The 22348-nt window shown below is 37.0% G+C and overlaps 1 protein-coding gene across 7 annotated transcripts in view; it reads right to left on the bottom strand.

Annotated features, from left to right (window-relative positions):
• PTPRM (protein tyrosine phosphatase receptor type M) overlaps positions 1–22348 on the bottom strand; it is a 447605-nt gene that overhangs the window by 282619 nt on the left and 142638 nt on the right. For all 7 annotated transcript variants that reach the window (XM_033068182.2, XM_033068164.2, XM_033068169.2 and 4 more), the window contains 2 exons: positions 15543–15621; positions 13359–13474 (listed from right to left, as the gene is read on the bottom strand). In XM_033068182.2, coding sequence (XP_032924073.1) covers positions 13359–13474; positions 15543–15621 — 195 coding nt within the window. The remainder of the gene's footprint in view (positions 1–13358; positions 13475–15542; positions 15622–22348) is intronic.

The following is a 22348-nucleotide window of genomic DNA, read 5'->3' on the forward strand; positions in this document are numbered from 1 at the left end:
CACCTCCAAGTAGAGGCTGGTAGAAATCCTTATCTGCACAGTCTACGTGTTCAGAGAAACTTCCAGCAGCCCTTGAAGGCAACCCAGCCCCACAGGACGTATTTTCCATCTTTTCCATGCATATTTAGAATGGAAATTGGAACTAATCAATGCACTGCAGCAGTTGCAATAAATTGCTGTTTCACTTGGGTCCCATAATCTTTTTCACCTTCTGCTGATTCTCAAATATACTAATCTCACCTGATTTTCAATGTTTTAACTGCTGTTCTACAGCAGGAAATCCTAGTTTGATCAAATAATCGACTTACATGGCTTTGTGACACATACCATCCATTCACATACCAATAATTTTAACTGAAAAAAGACAAAACAAATCAGACTTCAGGAGGTGCACATCATTTTTTGCTCAAATGAAAAAACTAGAGGAACCTTAAATGTAACTTAACTTGGTTCCACAGAGGATTTGAGCATATTTGCCCTCTACCAAAATCCAGGTGAGAAAAGGTAATTAATGGTGGCTTCAAAATTCATGAAAGAGCTCTGGAATAAAAAGCCATTATTATTATTATTATTACTGTAGCAAAGCTGTAAAATATATGGGAGATTATTATCAATAAAAATTATCTTGACAGACTTCTCTTGAACATTACAAACTCATGGAGGCAAAGTGTAGAGTGTCTAATTATATGTTGGAACTCAAATAGTCCCACAGAATCACTAGCATGACATTTTATACTAGAACTCAAAGGAGAAGAAAAAAGGCCAATTTTTTTCTTTAGTCTCTTTAGGGAGAAATATTTTCAAGGAAAATATAGTGTCTGGAACAGACAAAGACTAAGAAACATAATTGCTTTACATTCTACAAGAAAAAATACAGCCCAAGAGAGCAAGCTTTCCCTCCCTTCTGGGATGACAGCAAATGAGTAGGAGAGCTGCCTAATTGATTTAAGCCTAAGCATAAAGGAACAGTAATGAAGGTAATGAATTCAAGTATAAGAAAAGTTCAATCTATAGGCATTGAAGAAGACAGTTACAAAGGCTGTACAGAAAAAATTTAAAAAAAAAAATCTCTTACCTACCACTTTTCTCAAACTCTTATTTCAGCAGCGGACACATGGCAGAAGACTATTTTTACTTTGAAAAAATGCTATTAACAATTTGATATGTGAATACAGAATAGTTTCTGTTACAACAGTACCCACATATCCAGTTTATTTGTGATTATTAATTTGTGATTCACGTTTTGTTCTCCCTGCCTTAGTGCAATGACTTCAGTAAGTTACCCAGGTATGGGGTTTTTTTCCCAGTATGTAACAGGCCCATTTCAGCTCACTGCATGATAAATAACAAGTTCTCAGTGCTGACTGCCAACAGCTATTTCACTTAGAATGGCTAAAAATAACATATCAAATGAAAATTTGTCTATTAAATATAACAGCACATCCTGTCACAATACTTTACTAATAAATATTTTTAGTAGCATTTAGAAAAGTAAGTATTCATCACTCACTAATGTAACAATCTGAACTCCCACAAGTAAGAGTTTGCTCACAATACCCTGTTTTACTAGCTATAGACATTAAAACTTTAATCTCAGGGGTTTTGAGATTCCGAAATTTACCAGTAGGTCTTGCAAACTCTCACTTTTTACATGAAAGCCTGAGTCAAATACATGATATTTTATTGAAAAATAAACAAAACAATGACAAGTACGTAATTTACTAATCACATTCCAGAAAGGAGGATAAGATTAATGATTAATGACTTACAACACAACACTATGGTACTGGTATTAAGATCTACTAGAACAGGTTGTTGGAGCAAATTTGTAGTATCCTATTTCTGGGTGGGGCTTTTTATTTTTTATTATTTTTCCTTTGTTTTGTTTAAATACAATTTAAAAATAAATATGGTTCTTTTAACTTTCTTTACTTTACTTTAGTCTGATTTGCCACAAAAAAGTCTTGAGGTTTTACTACTGATTAGGGCTGTTAGCTTTTCCTGCCCCTGGGACTTGGAGAACTGTGTGAACAGGATACTTCATTCTTTGGAAAGAGGAAGCTGCCATAATCATTTAATGTTAGACCTGCCTGGACTACAAAGGCCATGTCCCCAGGGCAGAGCTATCTCACCTTCTTAGAACAAGAACTATGGCCACAGAATAAACATTGAGATCCAAAAATGAAAATAACAGATTCCATTGGCTGCTGAGGAACCTGTGCATTTTCAAATGCCTAGAGAGAGCTTTTAAAATATAGCAAATACATACATAAAATACACTACTTAAGCCAACTAATGAAAATATGTAACTGGTAAGTCACTTGTAAGAATAAATTTTCCAATAATCAACAAGTTATTTAATATATAGGGATATAAAAAAATAAGCTTAATGGAATTTCAGGATATGCATAGCTTGAAAAATCCATATTCCTAGTACCAACATATTAAATGCATATAAAGACAGCTTAAAGCACTTTCAAATACACATTATTTTTCTATTTTAGGCAAGTTAAAATGAAAATAAATAGGTTGATAGTTATTTAAATTACACTTACTGGCTCTTCTAGGAAATGAACTAATGCTAAGTCTTTCAAATGAACAGCAATTTAGCAGAGACAATCTATATATTAAACCTTTCAGAAATACTTTTAACAAAAACGCAGCAGCAATTCAAAGGCACTGAACTTCTGGGATGTTACCTCCAGCACTACCAGAAATAATCGCTCTCAAGGCATGTGTCAACAATCTTGTGAGAAGAGAGTTAAAAGGAAACATCAGTCACCCTCTGTCCACACAGGCAGGTTAGGCAGTTTTTCATACATTTTGCAGAAGAAAGGGTTTGCACTATCCCACTTCCAAATATGCAGATTTATAAAATTACAATTAGAGTTATATCAGTGGAATCACAAATAGAACCAGCAAGGCCAGAAGCAATATTAGTTTAAAATATGTATAAAATATAAAATCTAAATCAAATAGTAATTAACACCTCAGGAAAACTGCTTTGCAGAGTTCAGATAATTCCAGCAACTAAGATGGCTACCTCTGAATTTCTAGATTTGTGTTCATAACCAAGACAACTGTTTGTCATTCTAGATTAGAGCCATCACACATCCTGTGATTATCTTGTATGTATTCCATCTGTCTAAGTTAAAAAGTATATTTCATGCTGGAAAAATATTATTATTGTCCTATTTGGAATTATTCTGCTATGAGACAGAATTGCACTCTGCAGGTGTAACTAATGGGCATTCAAGCAAACTATTATTATTTTACCTTTCAAGAAAGGTTTCTCCTGTCAGAATTTTAATGTTTGATAACTGAGCCTTTTCTTCAAATCACACAGCTCTCCAGAAATCCCTGTTTATTATGACTGAACCTGAATATTGGCTGGAGCTGCCAGGTAGTACTGTAAAATATCATTTAAGTTACACATCGAGTAGTCACATTACCAAATATTAAGCACTGACATCTACTTCAAGACACAGTTGCAAACACAGAAAGTAAACAAAGAAAATGCATTTTCTGGAGTCATTAAACTCTGTGTAATTTAACCAAAGCAGTTACTCTCTACTCATACACTGAAATTATTTTGTATCATTCTGACAGGAAAAAATCTGTTATCATTACATAGACATTTTAGAAGAAAAATCAACTCAAAAACTAAACTCCTGTTCAATCTATTTCTTATTTTTACTTCAAATTCCAGAGCAGTTGAGTTTATATCCTCTAATAATTTGCCCGTGCTCACAAAATATGTAAAATTCCAAATCTTCTTTCCATTCATTTTTTATAGCACACAATAGAATATAAAGTGTGTGGTAGAAAACTACAGGTTCAGAAACATCTGGAGAAAACAAAGTACCAGGAAATATCTAACAAGGGGTTTAATACTTTGGATAAAAATTATGGCAATGATCCATGTATCTCCTAAGCATTTTGCTGAACTCGCAGCTCTACTTAAAAAGTCACTTACTCTAATACAGTATTTTGATTCTTTGAAGTATGCAACACTTAGTACTTCTCATCATCCTTCTATTCCTATTTACGATTCCAAGAGCTAGGATGAACACCTTGCTAAAAACTGAAGAGAACATATATAGGAATTTAAATACTCTGGGGCTTGGCATTCTGCAGATGCCAGGCTTATGGAAGAGCTAGAAAGGAGCAAAGTGATGAGGAGAAAACAGGAAGTAGAGTTCATTAGCTTAATTTTCATCAGTACACACCACACAAAGCTTAGTAATGCAGGTCTTCATCTGCCTTTTCTATTAATAACAGTATATATTAGTATATTAGTAATATTAGTAATAAAATAATAGAATAGTAATAGTAATAGTAATTAGTAATAAAATATTAGTAATATTAGTAACCACATAACAAGAGATTTTAAAAACAGTGCACTCATGCCCCACACTCCCTTCACTGCAAAAGTGTTAATCTTGGGAAGAAAGGCAGCATGGGAAGAAGAAACTCCCAACGTGCAAGTTCTGGGGCCAGCCTGAAGTCTATTCCAAAGTTTAAAACAAGCAGAACAGCAGGCAAAGACAAAGTGATATTGAATCCTACAAAGCAGGTAAGGAAGAAGCAGCCAAGAAAGAAACACACATAGATTTGAGGATGACAAATCATTAAGGGTTCAGCTACTGCCTCCTGCATAGATTCTTCCAAATGGGAGGAATGAATGGTGAGAAGAGAGGCAGATAAGAAAGCTGTAATAAACCCCTCAATACTGACAATGCAATTTGTGAGTAAGGACAACCATAGCAGTAATAGTAACAATCAGTAGTAAGGAAGGCAAAAGCTGGTTCATGTAACAGGGAAGCTGATAGAGAGGGGTCTGGCTGGAGGTGTTGCAGTCTTAATTACTGAGACAGCCACAGTAATCAAGTCACACTCACCTTCCCCAGTGGTCTATTTCCTTCCCATCATGTTCTCTTTGGATTTAATTTAAACTCTACTTTGCTTCTCCTTGCCTCAAAACAGCTTCAACAGCCTTTATTATTTTTTAAGCCTCTCCTCTACCCCAGTTTGAATAAGGTACCTTCCTCCAGGCAGTAAGTTTGTACATTTGTACAGTCTGTACATTTTACCTACAATATTCATGGTGAAGGTCATTGTTTCCTCCTCCCAAAGGTCCAGCATAGCACAGTAAGAAAACTTACTGAATTTATTTCATCAGTTCCCTAATCCTTACATGTCCTTAAGTGATTTTACTGCTGCTGAATAGTCCTTTGTATCAAGGCAGTCTTCAGGTTCCAGAAACAAGGCATCCTGCACTCTTGAAAAAAAAGCTGAATTTAACCAGCCCTCTGTGGCACAGGTCGAAAGTTTCATGATCTTAGGTCTGCTAATCACCATTTTATTATTTAACACTCCAGAATAACTGAAGAATAACACACCACAATGAGTTTCTTGAAAACTGAACACTTGGGTTGCTTCATTTTTAAAAACACACAAGAATTTCAAAGGTAATAGGTAAAAAAGGTAATCCCAGTACCACTTCATCAAATGAGAAGATATATATGTGGGGATGGACAAAGGGAAAGGTTTATGTGTGTTCCCTCTGACTTATGTCCATAATTGTCTGTACATAAGAAAATTTTCTGAAAATCAATGTATGTAGTCAATTCATTAATATCTGATAGCTTCTGAATACCTGAGGTACATATCAAATATCAAAAACAGGGAGAAAAGGAAGAAGAAACAAGAACTACTATTACCTGTTACCACAATTCTCCAGAGTTCTCAAAGTGTCATCCGTGTAATACAAAAATAGTAACATCTCTCTTGCATGGTACTTCTGACACTATAGATATAACATGCAACTTCAGCAAAACTGGAAGATTAAAATCCACTAATTGTCCAGGTTACTTGCAAACAAACTTTGCCAAGCTTTCCCCAGGTCTCCTAAGGTTTTGCGTCATTGTCCATAAAGAAGGTCCCAGTGGATTTAACAGAGTTTCCAGGATACATTTAAAAGCAAAACTTCTACAGTTCATGAGTGTTTCAGATTCACTATTTTTCTCAAATCTCTTTTGGAGGTTACCAAAGAGACAAGAGATGAGGAGCAATATTTTTGTGACAAAAAGACTTTTTGAAACTTTACTGCCTCTATTAAAAGTTTTCAGACTTTGCATTGCCTTCATAAGCAGAAACAGTTGGGCACACTCGCTGGAAACCCAGTGCATGCTCCAGTGTCACAAGCACACCCTTGGCAGAGCAGACTCACCTCTGCTAGACAGGTGATGAAGGAAAGCCTTTGGAGGGCACCACCCATTACCAGTCCTTGCAACCTGGTGGATGACCAGCACCACGACAGAGCAAAGCATGTCCTCCCTCTACCTACAGTACTTTTATCCTAATGCATCAAGGGCTGCTTAGAGTTTGAGGTTTTGTAATAAAATAATCAAATTTGCTTACATCCCCTTAAGTTTCTATTTGGCATAACTACCAACATGGTCCGTTGGGCTTATTGACCTGAAGAGTTTTTGATTTAAGGGTTTTGAGTAATGTTGTAACATAAAACTTCACAGCTGTTCAGTTATGTATTTTCACCAGAATTCAACTATTTTGGGTAACACTTCCACACCATTTAGGAATGATGGGGCTGGTATATGATGACTGAAGTGAGATTTATTCTTCCACCTACCTCTATCTGAATTATTTTAGTATTAATAACAAAATTCACTGATATTTCTTCATGGTTACCAACATTTGGCTTTTTTGTGCCAGACATTCCAGTCTGGGTGGAGTGGGAGGCATAGCCTGTAGAGCAGCTTTGCTGGCCTGGCTTCAGTGTTTCTCCAGGAGAGAATACCAGGCTTATTTCTGGCTCCACTGTTACAGTGGCACCATCTCATACAAGTCATGGAAGGCTATAGATTCAGAGTAGCTGCTGTATCACCAGGCATTTGACTTTTTCCAGCTGTGCCTTTCACTGCTCATAGCACAAGAGAAGAGTACACAGCGCTTGCTGTACCACTCAGTTTTGCTGAAGCTAACCTACAACAGAAAACTCAGTGTCCAAGGGGGAAAGTCACCTTTAATGTACATTCCCACCACACTCCAAACACATTCAGCTGCACACAGCTTACTAATAAAATAACTAGACTCAAAGGTTTCTGCGACCACCAAAACCTCACTGAAATCGATCACTTGACAGATTGATTTCAAGATGATATTTTGCTTCTTGCATATGTTCACTAGGATTTATCATTGACAGTCCACAATTAATTAGTAATTTCTCCTAGTCTCTGGTATTGCTAATAGTTGAAGATACCATAAGAGAAATCTTAGCATCAGAGAAGCATTAGTTAAATCTATATTCAGACAGGAATAAAAACAGTAAGCCCATGTAAAAAAGTGTACTGTATGCATCAGATGATTCACATGCAAGGCAGATAAACAGGGAAAAGGTTTCACCAGTGATCACAGTTCCTTAGACACTTGGCTAACACAAACAGAATACATATCACAAGCCCCCTACACTCTGTTCTTCATAGATGTTTTTCTGCTGTATGGTAAGATTACTGTACAATTACTGAAAAACAACAAACTGATTAATGACAATTAACAGAAAATACAAAATATATACTGCAAAAAAAAGCATAAATATATACATGAGTGGTGAGGGGGACACAAAGAAATTAACATTCCAAAACCTGGAAATAATACTAAATAATCACCTGAATTTTAAAAAAATAAATTTAACTTTCATCTACGCAGTAATGCATAGTGTCTCTTCCTATAGGACATCAGCTGTTCTTCTAAGATTAAAATCATCTCAGATTATCTAAAAAAAACACATCAGGATGCACATGCTTCAGGATGCATGCAATCTTGGCAAACTCTTTAGCTGACTGATGTCATTAAAGCTCTTCTCAAGGCAATGGACTCTAGACAATTTGCAGTGCATGAGGTGGTTTGACCAGTCTTGGAAGACTGAGCTATTTATGAGCAGGATCAAAAATGGTCTTGTGGACTCCTGTAGTACAAAAATGCACCACTCATCAAACACCTAATACTTTAATGTTCAAGAGAACATCTTTAAGCCTATCTTGTTGTACAGTTTACATTAACAGTTCTACCTGTTGGTGTTACCAAGTTGGTAAACATGTGTTTAACAGTTAAATTACTGCTTCATTATCATAGTACTCAAAAATGGCCTTAACCTTTTTTTCTCAAGTGCTTCAAAACTTGGCAATGAAAATGTAATTACGGGAAAGTCTCAGAGAGTTTACAGCACAACAAAAAATTGTTATGGAAGTCCAGAACTTTGTTCATCTTCTGGGTTACTGTAAGCAATTTACATAAACAAGCACATGCAAACACATACAAGCACAATTTTGTAAATCCTTATATAAATCTTTTTGATTTTCATCACCTGACAAGAGTCACTTCACTGGTTCTACATTTTTACACGGATGGTTTTGATATCTCTCATTTGGGTATGTGTGTCTTCCTTAGGAAAACAATTTGCTTTCCAGAACTCCTCTGACACAGGACGGTGTCTCTTCCTTTGAAAAAGTAATAAATAATGCGCATAGGTAGTTTTTGTATATAGATAAATAAAATCTTTCATAGTCTTCACACCTTCAGCAAAAGATTACCAAGGATGCAAAAAAAAAAAATTTACACCAAATAAGGTGAAAGACAGTTTTCAGGAAAGACAAAAAGAAAAGCCAAATCCAGGAAATAAACTATGTAAGGCAGAAGAGAGTTTAGCCATTAAAGTGATACTGTTCTTAGTTTCTTGGCTGCAAATGAAGTAGTACACATCCTGCATGCATAAACCAAGGTATGAAAGATTTCACCCTCTCCTCTTTTATATAAAAATATTTATTAGTCTCTTGCTACTAGTAAATCTGATGATGCTGCTTACTACAGCTGTCAGACATATCCTGAGATTCTATTGTTATCTGCTCGCCTTCAACAAATTTCTACTTTTAGTTCTCTATTTCTGCAATAAAATTTATGTGCTTGAGAATTACATTTTAGAGTAACTATTTACATTTCAACCATGTTTTAGAATAAAGCCAGAAAAAATAAATTATTGCAGTGAAGTGATGACCTCTCTTTTCCATCAGCTATAGCTTTCCACTCTTTGAGGAGCCTCTCTCAGGAAAGGCTACTCACACTGAGTCAAAGCACATACCTGAAAACTGCAATTGCAATATCAAAAGATTGTGTTTGACATTAAAATGGAATTTCATTATATCTGGGTATGATTTGACAGCAATTTCCTGTAAATCACACTGTAGGTCATTCTAAGAATAAGCAGCACACAGAGGCAACTGAACAAACCCACTGCAAATAATGAGAAGCAACAGATGAGGATGGGAAAATGAGGAGATGGAGACAGGCCTCAGAAGCTAAGGAAAACCAAGCCAATTCTTTGCAGACAAAACACTGCACCAGAAGCAGGTTACTTCCAAAAAGGAATTCTACCCCCTCTCTCCTGTAATTCAGATTTGTGTTTCCTATGCAAATCCACTGGACACTAATAAGCTTTTCAGAAGACTGTCTCAGCTGCTTTCATTTGACCATAAATGGTTCAGTGTTCCACCTTTCTTTCATTCCTTTCCAACAGTGGGAGCACAGGAATGACATTTTTGCTCAACTGCTCAATAGTAGAGAAAGAGTCATCCCATAGTGGCACTGACCTGTGCTGTTCACAAATGTGAAAATGTGATCAGATTAGACACATCTGTTAATTGTAGACATTCAGATTTATCATTAAGGTATGTTTACATTTAGAGCACAATACAGTGAAGATGTGAATTCACAAACATACAATCCAATTAATGACCTTATTACCCAGACACTCGTAACAATGACAAAAACAAACTTGCATGATACTGTGTGGTATTCTTGAGTCCTTTCATTTGCATTTAATCTGAAATGTTATCACTAAAATACCCACAATTTGCTGTCAGATTACCTGACAAGCTTGTGAGCAAAGCTCATGAACTAGGGAGTATGGCTGCCTAGTGGAATGAGGAAAAATGTTTTTCTGCACTATGCAGTAGGTAAACAGCTTTCTGTCTTCCCTTTCCCAAAAGAGTAAATACTGATTGCAGCATCATGAAAGAAATTTCATGCCTCAGTGGTCTAATTTGGGAAGCTAACATATGAATTGTGATTCCCTCAAGGCCCTTTCAATTGCAAAAAGTTCTACAATACTCCATAAATTAACAGACTTCATGTTCCATAGGGAATAAGAGTCGGAAAGTCTTGAAAAGAGAAAAAAACCCGAGGGAAGTAAAGTATGATTTACAGATTTCACTTAGGACTGCTTCAAGGCCTGGGCATTGTTAGACTAAGAACATCTATGCTGTTTCCAACAAGTACTTAGGAAAGACATGGAGACTAAAATACAAACCAACTCACAACTGTTCATTTGTTTTAAAGAACATATAGCCCTTACAGACTAGAAGACTGTAAAAAGTAGAGAATTTGCTCATCAGATAAATGTGTACCTCTAAACCTGAACTGTGCCGCATAGAAGCAGAGAGGCACTAAATAAAAGAGACAGGAGTACAGTAGTGAAATCCTGCCATTACTGGAAACTGAAAAAAATGTCACTGAATTCAGTGGGTTTGTGATTTCATCCTGGCAGTTTACCTGTACTTCAGACTAACAATGTGAATCTGAAAAAAATGACAGGTACTGGAAATCATTTGGGAGCAAATTATCTCACAGTATTCTGAAATTGTCAAATCCAAACAGATTAGGCCTCCTGATACGACTTACATGGCAGAAATGCTGAAAAGCCCCTGATAATATCCCACAACAGTATTTATTTATTTATTTATTTATTTATTTATGTACTATGATTTACCCTTAAGGTTTTATAGATGTAACAAAACAGACCACCAAAAGGATAGTAGAAAAGGCTTAGTCTCACTGGTGAACAAACTAAGCATATCACAGAGATTGCATGATTTGTTTGCAGTACCACTAAAGCCGGAACCACCTGTGTGCTAGCATAAATGTTCCCAGGGAACGGTGCTCATTTTATTCTGGCTCTAGTGTATACAGGAATGTCTTTCATTAAGATGTTTTGTGGTTGAATATCTGGTTTAGTGCTACTGGGAATGCAAGGATCTTCAATGTCCATTTAAGCAGTCATATGACGTAGAAGATACCATGTTTTCTGACAGCTGTTACTGACGCTTGCATTGCACTCACAGTCCTGCAACAGTCATGAGATGTCATACACGGGCATATACAAAATTCCTCAGCATCACACCATGAAACCAGACAGTCAGGTGATGAATGGACAGCCGCAAGGGCTGGGGATCTGTTACTCAGTAATGACCTAGTGCGCCAAAATACAGCTGATCCTGTAGGGAACTGTTATCTCATAGCCTCAATCTGCAGCATCCCACACATGGAGCTGTTTGATCAGTCTTACTCTAAGTTGCAGCAGACATCTGTGGAAACTGGCAAACAAGTGCAAAAATAAATCCAAGCTATCCAGGAGATCCTGTCAACTTCTAAAACATTCTTATGCAATGGCACACCTGGAATTTGCACAACCTTAGGCTGATTACCAGGGGGACCTATAGTTGTACAGGCAGAATAAATAAACAGTGGCCCTGTAGGAAGATAAAATTCCTCTAAAATTCTGTCTGTCACTACTTTCTTGTCCTTCATATAGAGAAAAAAAAAATCTCATAATCATGTATAAATAACGAATCAACTCAACTAAGCTCAGATATTGTGGAATTGCTACCCTATTAATAAAATAGTTTGGTATTACATAAAGTCTAGAAGGATATTTAATTTCTACATTCCACACTGGTAAAGAATTTATGTATGTCCCAAATTTTGTGGAAAAAAAATAAAAGTAGAATGATACTGTCCTGAAACATTTGGAAAAATTGAATGGAATGAGGATTTTCTTACATTGAATTCTACCTTCAGTTTTACAATAGAGCATTACATCAAAGTTCAAAGATCCTAGAAAAGATATAATTGATGAAATAGCAATCTATCATTTTCCCATGCATGCTTAACCTTTTCATGACTAAAATAATAATTCTTTCAAAAAATCTTGGTGGTGTTACAAAGACAGGAGTTTAATTCTACCAATTCAACAGTGAATACTGTCTTTAAGGGGCTGGAGCACTAGAAAAATATCAGCCTTGTACCAGCAAGAGGTTGGAAATAACGATGCAAACCCAAACAAAACCAAAAGAGATTTTCATTGCCTTCAATGTATTTGGTCAGGCCCTTTCTGAACAGACATACCAGTTCATCATTCAGATACAGATAAATATGAGGCTTTGCTTTTCAAGTGATTTTAATTATTTTTTTCTGTGTCAGATTTCTTGTAACTATTCAGCTGTTTAACCTGACACACTTAAATGAAAAATTTACTAAAAGCAAATGCAATGGAAAAGGATAACTACACTACCAGCCTAAATTGTTTAAAAGCACAAATAGAGAATTTAGTTTCTAAGTCCCACCTGTTACCACTGCCAATTTCACCTATTCCTCTTTCTCCACTAACTGCAGCTTCATCTGACTGATCTTCTGAGACATTGTTTCACTCATTTTGATCGTCCTTCCTTCCTTCTCACAGACAACGTCTCAGTTCCGGGATGTTGGTTTTCATATATGGAAATCACTGGGATCTGGAGGCTGCTGTATTCCTAATGGTAAGTCCAATGCTTGCTTCAGGGAACAACTCAGTGATAACGGGAGCAAGACAGCTGTTAAACTTGCACCCCCCATTATTAAAAGAGACCAAGCAAAAAGGCATGTTTTTGATACCAGGCTACACTTATGAACGCTATCTTTACTGAAAAAAATGAGTTGGAGACAGACTTTAAATCAAGTTCTGACACCTATTCAGAAGCTACATTACTGATTAAGTAAAAAATAGTGGACTCAAAGAATATAATCAAGATTCTTTGGTTCTGCAATACAGGTCAGATTTGACTGTCATATACAGTCTTCTCTACACCTGAACTGTAAGAATGGAATTTTAGCTGAAAATACTGAGCAGAGATAGAGGAGAGCCAAGAAAATCATTATGTGTAATACTGCAGTTAGTCAGCACAGACATTATACGAAAGTTCTTCCTTAGGGATTTAGCCTTTACTCCTGATGGCCACACATAAGAAAATCAGAACCTTTATTTTCAGTAAGCATTCCACTGAAACAAGGCAGGAGAATTCTCCAGTGGCATTTTCTAAAACAGAATACCTGCCACGCAGCAGTTCAAAGGCACAGTAAAATCTAACATTAATGAAATGGACAGCTCATAATTTTTCACGTTTTACATTCCTTTCAAAGTCTCTCCTCTCTCCAAATACCAGTGCATTAGAAAAAAAAAAAAAAATTACCTGTAGCCAGAGTCTGTCACTTGAGTCTGTTCCACCATTGGCAGTGCACTGGAAAGTAGCAAATTGTCCTGCATTGACTTCCACACTCTGAAGACGCAAGAAATGGGGAGTTTTTGCTGTTGGAAAAGATACAAGTGTTAAAGTTATGCAAGGCCAAAGTACTGGCTATAAAAAATACACCAAACAAATGGATTAATTTTGCTTTAAAATGTACAAGTCTCTGAGTACAAATTAGATTCTAGGTTGGTTTACTTCCAAGCCTTGGAAAGAGCAGAATAGAAGGGTGCTGTGTAAATTACCTTAGCTCAGCTTCCCTCTTGTAATAACAATCTATTAAAAAAGATCACAATGGAAACTAATAATGTTTCAAAGACAAACCAGTTAGATGCTTACCAGCTAGACAAGCCAGTAAGAAATGATGTTATCAGAGGGACAGGTTTTTCTTCTTTACCAAGTATACATTGTCTATAGAAGAGATCCTCTAGAAATGCAACCCACCAAAGAGGTACAATACTAATATAACACTCCTCACCAACTACAGCTGTATTCTTTAAACACAATTTTTTTCAACAACACTGCAGAAAAAACCCAAAACACAACACATATTCTCCACACCAACGCTTATGTTTCATTTAGAAAGAGAAAACAGTCTCAGTAAAAATTAAAGCAATATATCTACAAGTAAAACTGATATTCAAACAAGAATTATATCCACTGAAGTAAAAAAGACAGTGGGTGTATTTTTTTTTTACTAGAAAGGGTGTAATAGAATACTAGAAAGCATGTAATATAGACAAATATAGATATTTGATACCTATACTTTAAAGAACAATATTCCCTAATCTACTCAAATTCTACTGCAGCCAAGCAGACTTCTTGCACTTTCTATATTAATGGATAAATCAGGCACTGAGACCACTTTTCAACATGAAAATCTTAGTAATAGCAGCAGTACTGGCAAACTAAACATCTCTTTTATAGCAGAGCATTACAACCATTTAAAGTGTTGAGGAAATTTTCTTAAAAACCCTTATTGCTGGGAGAAATTGCATTTTTAAGGAATTTATAAATAGCTAGCTTCACGAAGAAGTTACTAAAAATCCAGTGCAAGACAGGATAAGAAGGAGGAGATGAATAGAATAGGTACAATTAGTATCTAAATATGGGATAAAATGAGATGAAATATTTTTGCAACTATCCTCACAGCAAATTTATGACACATACAGCCTTTTCTTTTCTTAAAACATTTCCCAATTAGGACAGACAGAATTTAGGCCAAAACTGTCCAATTATTTACCTATGAAACTGTCTCTTTTTTTTTTTTTTTAATTTTTGTTTAAAGAGTTAAGAATTCCTGAACTATTTTTGGGAATATACAGAAAGAATATCATTATGAGCTTTACGAAGTTTTAGACACAGAGTAGTCTTACTTCAATTTTCGCACTTTTTCAATTTTCTTTAGACAATTTAACGGGTTTGATGTCTTAATTTCTAACATTTTAATTACTTCATCAAAGAACTTTTCATTAAAGCTTTTGCATTTCAATACTCTTTTGTTAGAACTCTACATGCTATGGGCTATAACTCAGCCTACACATTAACAAGAACTATTTTCAGGTTTTGAGAATTTATTGGTACAAACGCACAGATCAAACCTCTCAAGATCTGTATAAAAAAATTAGTAAGCTGCTAAAATGCTGCTTCAGACTTATCCTACTTAGCGAAGCATATAAATTCAAAATGCAGAAGCACCTATACTTTTCTAACAACATGAGAGCCTGCTGTGTTTATTAGAAATAAGTGACTCAGAAATAACAGCTGCTGATTCTGCATAACTGTCTCTGTATTTGAAGAAATGTGTGTGTCTTCTTGCCATTAACACTAAAACCATTTTTATGAGGTGCTTTGGTACTAACCAATAGAGCACTTTTTATTTGGAATCACAGCTCTTACTTAAAAGTAAGCTCTTACAAATGCAAGCAAGCACAGTATGGTGTAACAGGAACAATCTCACAGAAGTTGGTGTCGTCTTCCCCACTCAGTCATTTGGTCAGTAAGATCACAACTGACTATGCCATGCATGATCTTAACACATCTTGTTTAAAAAACAGCATACATGTGAAGTAATGCTTTATTTAATTTATTTTAGGGGGTCTGGCTTTAGAACACAAGATAGGTACTTACTACATGGATGTCCTAGAACTTTCACTTCATCAATAGCCACGTATCCAGAGTGGCCTGAAGTAACGACTTCAAAAACAACCTGAGAAGCAGAAAGAATTTCAGTTAGCATCTTTGGAACATAGGGAAAAAATACATCATGGAAAAATACACCAACTTTTTCAGTATCTTAAGTGGAAAACAAAATACAATCATAAAACCTTCAAGATGTGTTGCTCTTATCATTAACCAGAACTTAAATCACATTTTTTTCATGTTTACATCATTTTTGGAGATTTACAAGCAGGATCATATATAGCTACAGTAGAAATAACCAATCTCCCAAATATTTGGTCTGGCAAAGTAGTTATGTAATAAATGCCTTAAGTATTGAGATCAGTATTTTATTTTCAACTCTTTGTCTGAGTGAAGATAAAAGCAGAATGAACTGTTTTTATTTTAAAAATTACAATTCTGTAGTATACAGAGATTTGCAGGGTATCAGACACAAACATACCTATTTTCAGGAATGTATTCTGCATGCTTTTAATCTTCCACCAAATGCAGTGAATTAAGCAAAGCAGATCCATTTGCCATGGTTTGTTTAATGGCTATAAATAGGTCACAAAATAAATGGTCCATTCTTGTCATTTGAATTGAGTACACTCTAAAATAAATGTCTCCAAAGTTTGGCAGCCTCAGCTTTGAACATCCCAAAAATGGGAACAGAAGAAAATATGCCAGTAATGTTAGCAGGTACATTTCCACATCAATACTCAAGAAGTTCATGCTAAAATCCAGGTTGTGATTTTTAAAATTTTTTGATACTTCACTTTTGCTCAGGAAGTTAACTCCAATTGCCTTTTGTAACTGGTCTCAGGAAGCACCTCGAGGAAGACAAAGCTCAGAAACCAGTTTTCACGCATATGCTGCACTTGACACTGGAACAGATGCACACACTATATACCATACCCCTAACTGAATGATACAGAATGCAAATATGTTGTGAGGATAACACACAGCTCCCTAATATATCACAATCTCCTGATGCTGAATAAACACTCAGAACAAAAATTCTGATTTTAAAACCAATCTTGAGGTGAGAAAAAACTTCATGCCCTTCTGCCTCTGCCTTCTCCCTTCTTCCTCACTGCCCTACATGTGGACACCGATCTGTTGTTCTCTCCCCGATTTCTTCTTCCTAACCTCTCTCCATTTCTCCCTCCCAGTCCCACTGGAATAAAATTGCTGTAAACATTAACTCCACATGGCTGAAAAGGAAAAAATACTTTTCATTCTACTTCTGCCTCCTGTCTACACAAAATTTTAACCTAAGGCGCCGGTGTTGCCACTACATGAATCATGCAAGAATAAAACCACAAGATATCAATGAGTGAAGTCCAAGAATTTTTTGAGAAACAATTCTGCAAGAAAAGGGTTGCTCAGTTGGCTTTCTAAATGCCAGATGGCACTCTAGTGGCTCTTAAAGTTGGTATTACTGATCCACAGCAAGAGGCTGAACAATGTATGGATTTAGTAGAACATTTAGTAGAACATCCAGAGCAATACCATTCATAATTTCAAAGGATCTCCATCCTACAAAAATCTCCTGATGAAATTGGTCTTAACTGTCTTGGGAAGCAGAGTTCTTAAAGAAGAAAAATAGCAAAGATTCAGTGAATAACCTGCATTCAGAGACCTGAAATAACTTTTCTAACAATAATTATTACCCTCACCATAACAGTCTTGAAATGGAAATAGAGAGGTGATGCACTGGGTAAAACTAGGTAACCCCAAGTTTTAACAGCAGTGCAAGACCCAAGAATGCAGCTCCTGTTGTCAGCCACTGAACTCTGAAAAGAACAAGTATTTCTCTCTATTAAGAAATATGACAAAGTTGCAAGTTCTTAATTTGTGTTACAATCTGAAAAAAAAATTAAAAAGTGATTACGCTGACACCCTTGAAAAGAGGCAGAGAACGCTCCATTTCCTGAAGAGTTACCAAGCCTGTTCCAAACTGGGAACATCTAAAAGACCATAGGGTATGAGAACCTGGCATAACCCCAGGAACCTGCAGTAAAGGCAGAGACATTGCAACATGGTAGTGGAGAACAGGGAGTAGACAACCAGGTCTCAGAAATGATGGAAAAGTTTCCCAAGGAAATACGCTATCACAAAAGTAAGTCCCTGAGAGAACTGAATCTAGGTGTGGATGCAAAGACCCGCCTCTAAAAACACAGAGGGCTGGGGACAGTTACTGATTTGCTTCCTGTATTCTCTAGTGGCTTTGAGTTTTCTCTGTTAATAAGAAAAATACATTAACAACTAACTTCTTGGGTTTTACTGAAACATAACAAAAAAAAAAAAAAACAAAAAAAAAAAAACCAAAACTAAAAATAACAATAATAATAATAATAATAATAAAAAAAAAAGAATCCAACCTTCCCTTTCCTATGGAGCCCTCACCATAAGAGCAGCTGCACAAAGCCATCTGAAAGGCCTACCTGATCCATGATCCCATCACTGCAGAGTGAAATATATTTTTTCAGCTTCGCAACTTTCAGATATGCTAAATTCTAGAAGATACCCTGAGGAACTGGCACATGAACACCTGTGGAGTTGCCAGCCAAACCAGTCAGAAATCTTCTGCTAAAAATGTTACTGACAAGTAACAGGGACTTAACTATTATTTAAAATGCTGCGTAAGGGTGTCTTTTCTAAAGAACTACCTGACTTCCAGCAAGACCAACAACTTCAGCTTTAGGAAAGAAAACATATGCAACACCTGAGTCAAACACAAAATCATTTCCATAATTCATAACAGGGGAGCTTAGCTACAGGCTCTCTGAGAGGCTTTGAGTATCTCAGTATTGCAATCTACAGCTTGTAGATTCCTATTCCTTCACTTCATAGGCAGAAACTACAACCTTGAAACAACTGAATCAGAACTGCTAATGACAACAGCAGAGAAAAACTCAACAACTGATCAAAAATACTCTACTGTATCTCTAGACAAAATACCAAAAGTGTCATTCCACAAAAAAAGCCAGGCAGCATGTCAAGAAAATGCCACTTGGACATACAACTGAATTACAATCATTGACATTAAAGAGAGTATGTTCCAAAGAAAAGTATTACAAATTGAAATACTGTCAGTTTAATCGTGCTTCCATTAAAAGCAATAGTCAAACTGATATCAATTTAATGACTGCAACTTCTAGTCTCTTCTGACATGGAATTTGCCATTTTTAGTAAAAGGAAAAAGGTACTAAAGCCAATAGTGACATACCATTGTCAAAGAGAGACACTAATTCATATATTGAAAAAAAAAACCCTGCACAAATGCAGAATGGTCAGAATGGAATGACAGCAGACCTGAGAAGAAGGACCTGAAGGTGTTGCTGGATGAGAAGGTCAAAAAGGCCCAGACACACACACCTGCAGCCCAGAAAGCCAACATGCAAAACAGGCATGGCAAATTTTCCCCCTCTACTCCAGTGAGACCCCACCTGTAGTACTGCATCCAGCTCTGGGGCCCCCAAGAAGGGCACAAAGCCTGTTGAAGGAAGTTCAGAGAAGGGCCACGAAGATGGTCAGAGGGGTGGAGCACCTTCCCTACAAAGAGGCTTAGATAGATGGAGTCATTCAGCCTGAAGAGAAGTCTCCAGGGATCCTAGGATCACAGAATGGTTAGGGTTGGAAGGGACCTTAAAGGTCATCATCTAGTTCCTACCCTTTTGTCTTGGGGTCATGCACCTTTCACTGGACCAGAATGTTCAGAGATTAGATATTAGTAAGAAAATCTTTACTGCAAGAGTGATGAAACACTGGCATGGATTTCCCAGAGAAACTGAGCCCCATCCCTGGAAACGTTTAAAGATGACTAGATGGGGTTTTGAGAAGCTTGGTTTTATGGAAGGTGTCCCAGCCAAAGCAGGAGTTTGGAGTCAGAAGATCTTTAAGCTTCCTTCCAACTCAAATCACTCTATGATTGTATGAACATGACACTTTATTTCAAGTACAGTAATATAACCCCTCTTCTGTTCACAGGTTGTGAAATACTATCAATTGCTGTATACAAATCCAATATTTTGTTCTATTTGAATTGATGAATGAAAATTCCAGACTCAAATATCAGCTAACTAAGCATTTTTCCTTTTTAAATTAAAAGAGGAATTTGATCCTATGCACTACTGGTTTCTGAAAGTCCTGGTAAGAGTGTGACACACAGTGAGAGAGAGAGACCTGAGAAACACTTCTGGTAGCCCATTTATTCACTGAAAACCTTACAATAGGGGCACTCAAGACTCTTCAAAAATCTGGATCAGTTTTCCTAGTAAATTCACTAGAGATGAAACCTGGAAATTTATTTCACATCCAATTTTCTCCGTAATTTCCCATTTGAACAGTACTTTGGCCTGCAAACATTAACTTTTTTACTGCCACCTCCAAACTCTGCCTTTCCTCACGGCTGATGCAACACCTGCAGGCAATACAAAAGACTCCAGTCAAAACAGAGAAAACACTCCAGCAACGTCAGACTGGGCGGCCCTTGGATTTTTTTGCCTATTATTCCGCCACCTTATCAGTCCGGAAACAACTGGTTAAAACACGGAATTCATTTGCTCAGGAAAAACTGCTGAACACTGCCCTGAGAGCTGTTTTACACCATTCTCCCCGCAGCAGGCCTGCCAAACAGGAACCAGGGAAGCAGCTTAGCACTGCACTGTCCCTGATCCTCCCTGCTTCACTGAAGAGCAAAATTAGCTTTTCATTCCTGCCACTTCCCCTTGCTGCATGTGAACAAAGAAGGGGGGTCTGCTCACCAACATAAATGCTTACTGCTGAAAATGTGCGACTCAAGATAACTCATTTGTTCCAAAGAACAATAGAAATAAACAGGTTTTGTTGCCGCACAACCTCACTCTGTAAATTCCTGCCTTTGTTGCTGCAAAATTACAACGCTTTCAGTCAAAAGGTGGATTGTACCTAGTATAAACACTGTCCTTCACATGACTTAAAAATAGCACTTTGCAAAAACAAGAAAGAGAAAGGAGTATTAAGAAAGCTGCTTAAGCTGAGGCTGCAGTCCTGCCCCCCTGCACCCCCAGTGAGCAGGCAGTGCTGCGCTCTCCTCTCTGCCTGCCCCGCTCTACCACACAGAGCACCCTCCTTTGTACACTGGAAACAGCTTCTCTCCAGAAAACCGGCACTGACTTGTACCCTGTGGTTTGAATTCTTTCCCCCTTTCTGACTCTTCCTAGGACTACCTGCCTGACCACAACAGCAGCAACTGCTTTCTCATCACAGCCATGTGAAGGGAGTCATGTTCCTGACCTGCTCCTCCCCAAGCCCTGCAGAGGTCCATCACAGCGAATCGACGTGGGCTTCCTAATTTGTGTTTGGGCTTCCTTGGCTGGGAATTCTCTTCATGCCATTTCCCTCCTCACCTCTCACTCCTACATGACCACCACCTGGCCCTCACACCTGCACTCAAGCACATGAAACATTTTGGTGACTGCTGCCAATCCAAGATCTCAAAGAAACAAGCAAGCCAGACTGAAAACTGAGCTCCTGACATTAAGGCTTGTTAAATCTTATTCTTCTCTTTCTGTTTTTAAACCAGTTGCTGTCTCGTGTTTCTCTACTGAAGGCCCAAATGCTTTTCTCTTTTAGGAACAAGGGACAGGAGCAAATAACAGAGCCTTGTGTACATGACAAAAAATGTATGCCTCCTTACTCGTGACCATTTTTAGACTGCTGGGGGGTTTTAAATTTAGGTATGCGGTTTGCCCTGGCGCATCTTTCTCAAAATAGCTATTCCCAAAGCACGTAAGTCAATGAAGAAGAGCTATTTAAGATGCCTGACACAGGTTTGTTTTTCAAAATGCAATATGCATTTCAAAGTTTCTTTGGAGTTCAAAGCACAGTTCGGGAACTGTATGTGTGCAGTTGAATTCCACACACACAACACACAAGGATGTAAGCCTGACTTTTACTGCACAAGAAGCTTAATGCTCTGTCCTAGATGAGGATTTAAATACATTGCATGAGCCAAACTCCAAGCAAAACATGTACAAAACAGGCTATGAAACAAATACTATGTTTTAAAATTTTAAAGATTTTACAAGTTAGGTTGGATCTACTGCTTCTTATTCCCTGAACTCCTAATTTACAGGGAAAGTGTCAGACTGGTGAAGGGTAAATCTCATCTTTCTGAAGTGATACCACGTAACTCCTTTGTGTCCTTACTAAAAAGATCAGGAATTACTGCCAAGGTCTTACCCCAGTTTTTCACTCCAGCTTCATAGGATTTTACATTTAAAGATGGTGCAATGGCACAGACAGTCTTGTTACTCCACTGGAAGCTATTTTTAATCCTTCCAATTCAATTTCTGGATTTTAAATCTGCAGTGTTTGTTGTTTTATTTAATCGAGATTTGTTTCGGTTCACTGCTGCTATGACTGACTTCCAGCAAAGTACAAAGCAAATAATTCAAAACATAAAAACTGATAGGGGGACAGTGTGTGACTTGCAGTGGTGTGATGCTAAATTGTTTGCTTGAAGGGTTAGAAGCAGGGAACACAATCCCCTCACAAGATTCAACTCAGTAGTAGTTTTGCCATATTGTGATATTCCCAAATGGCAACACCTCTAAAATGTAAAATTCATTTTAAATACTACTGATTGGTCTGAGAATCATTAACTGACGTAGGGAAAACAACCCTGAAATCACCAGATTTTACTCCTGCTAAAAAATCCAAATGAGAAAAAACATCACAACATTAAAGAAAATAAAAACATACACCAAACCAAAACCCTGCCACCC

This window comes from Catharus ustulatus, chromosome 1 (genome assembly GCF_009819885.2).
Source record: "Catharus ustulatus isolate bCatUst1 chromosome 1, bCatUst1.pri.v2, whole genome shotgun sequence".
Taxonomy (NCBI): domain Eukaryota; kingdom Metazoa; phylum Chordata; class Aves; order Passeriformes; family Turdidae; genus Catharus; species Catharus ustulatus.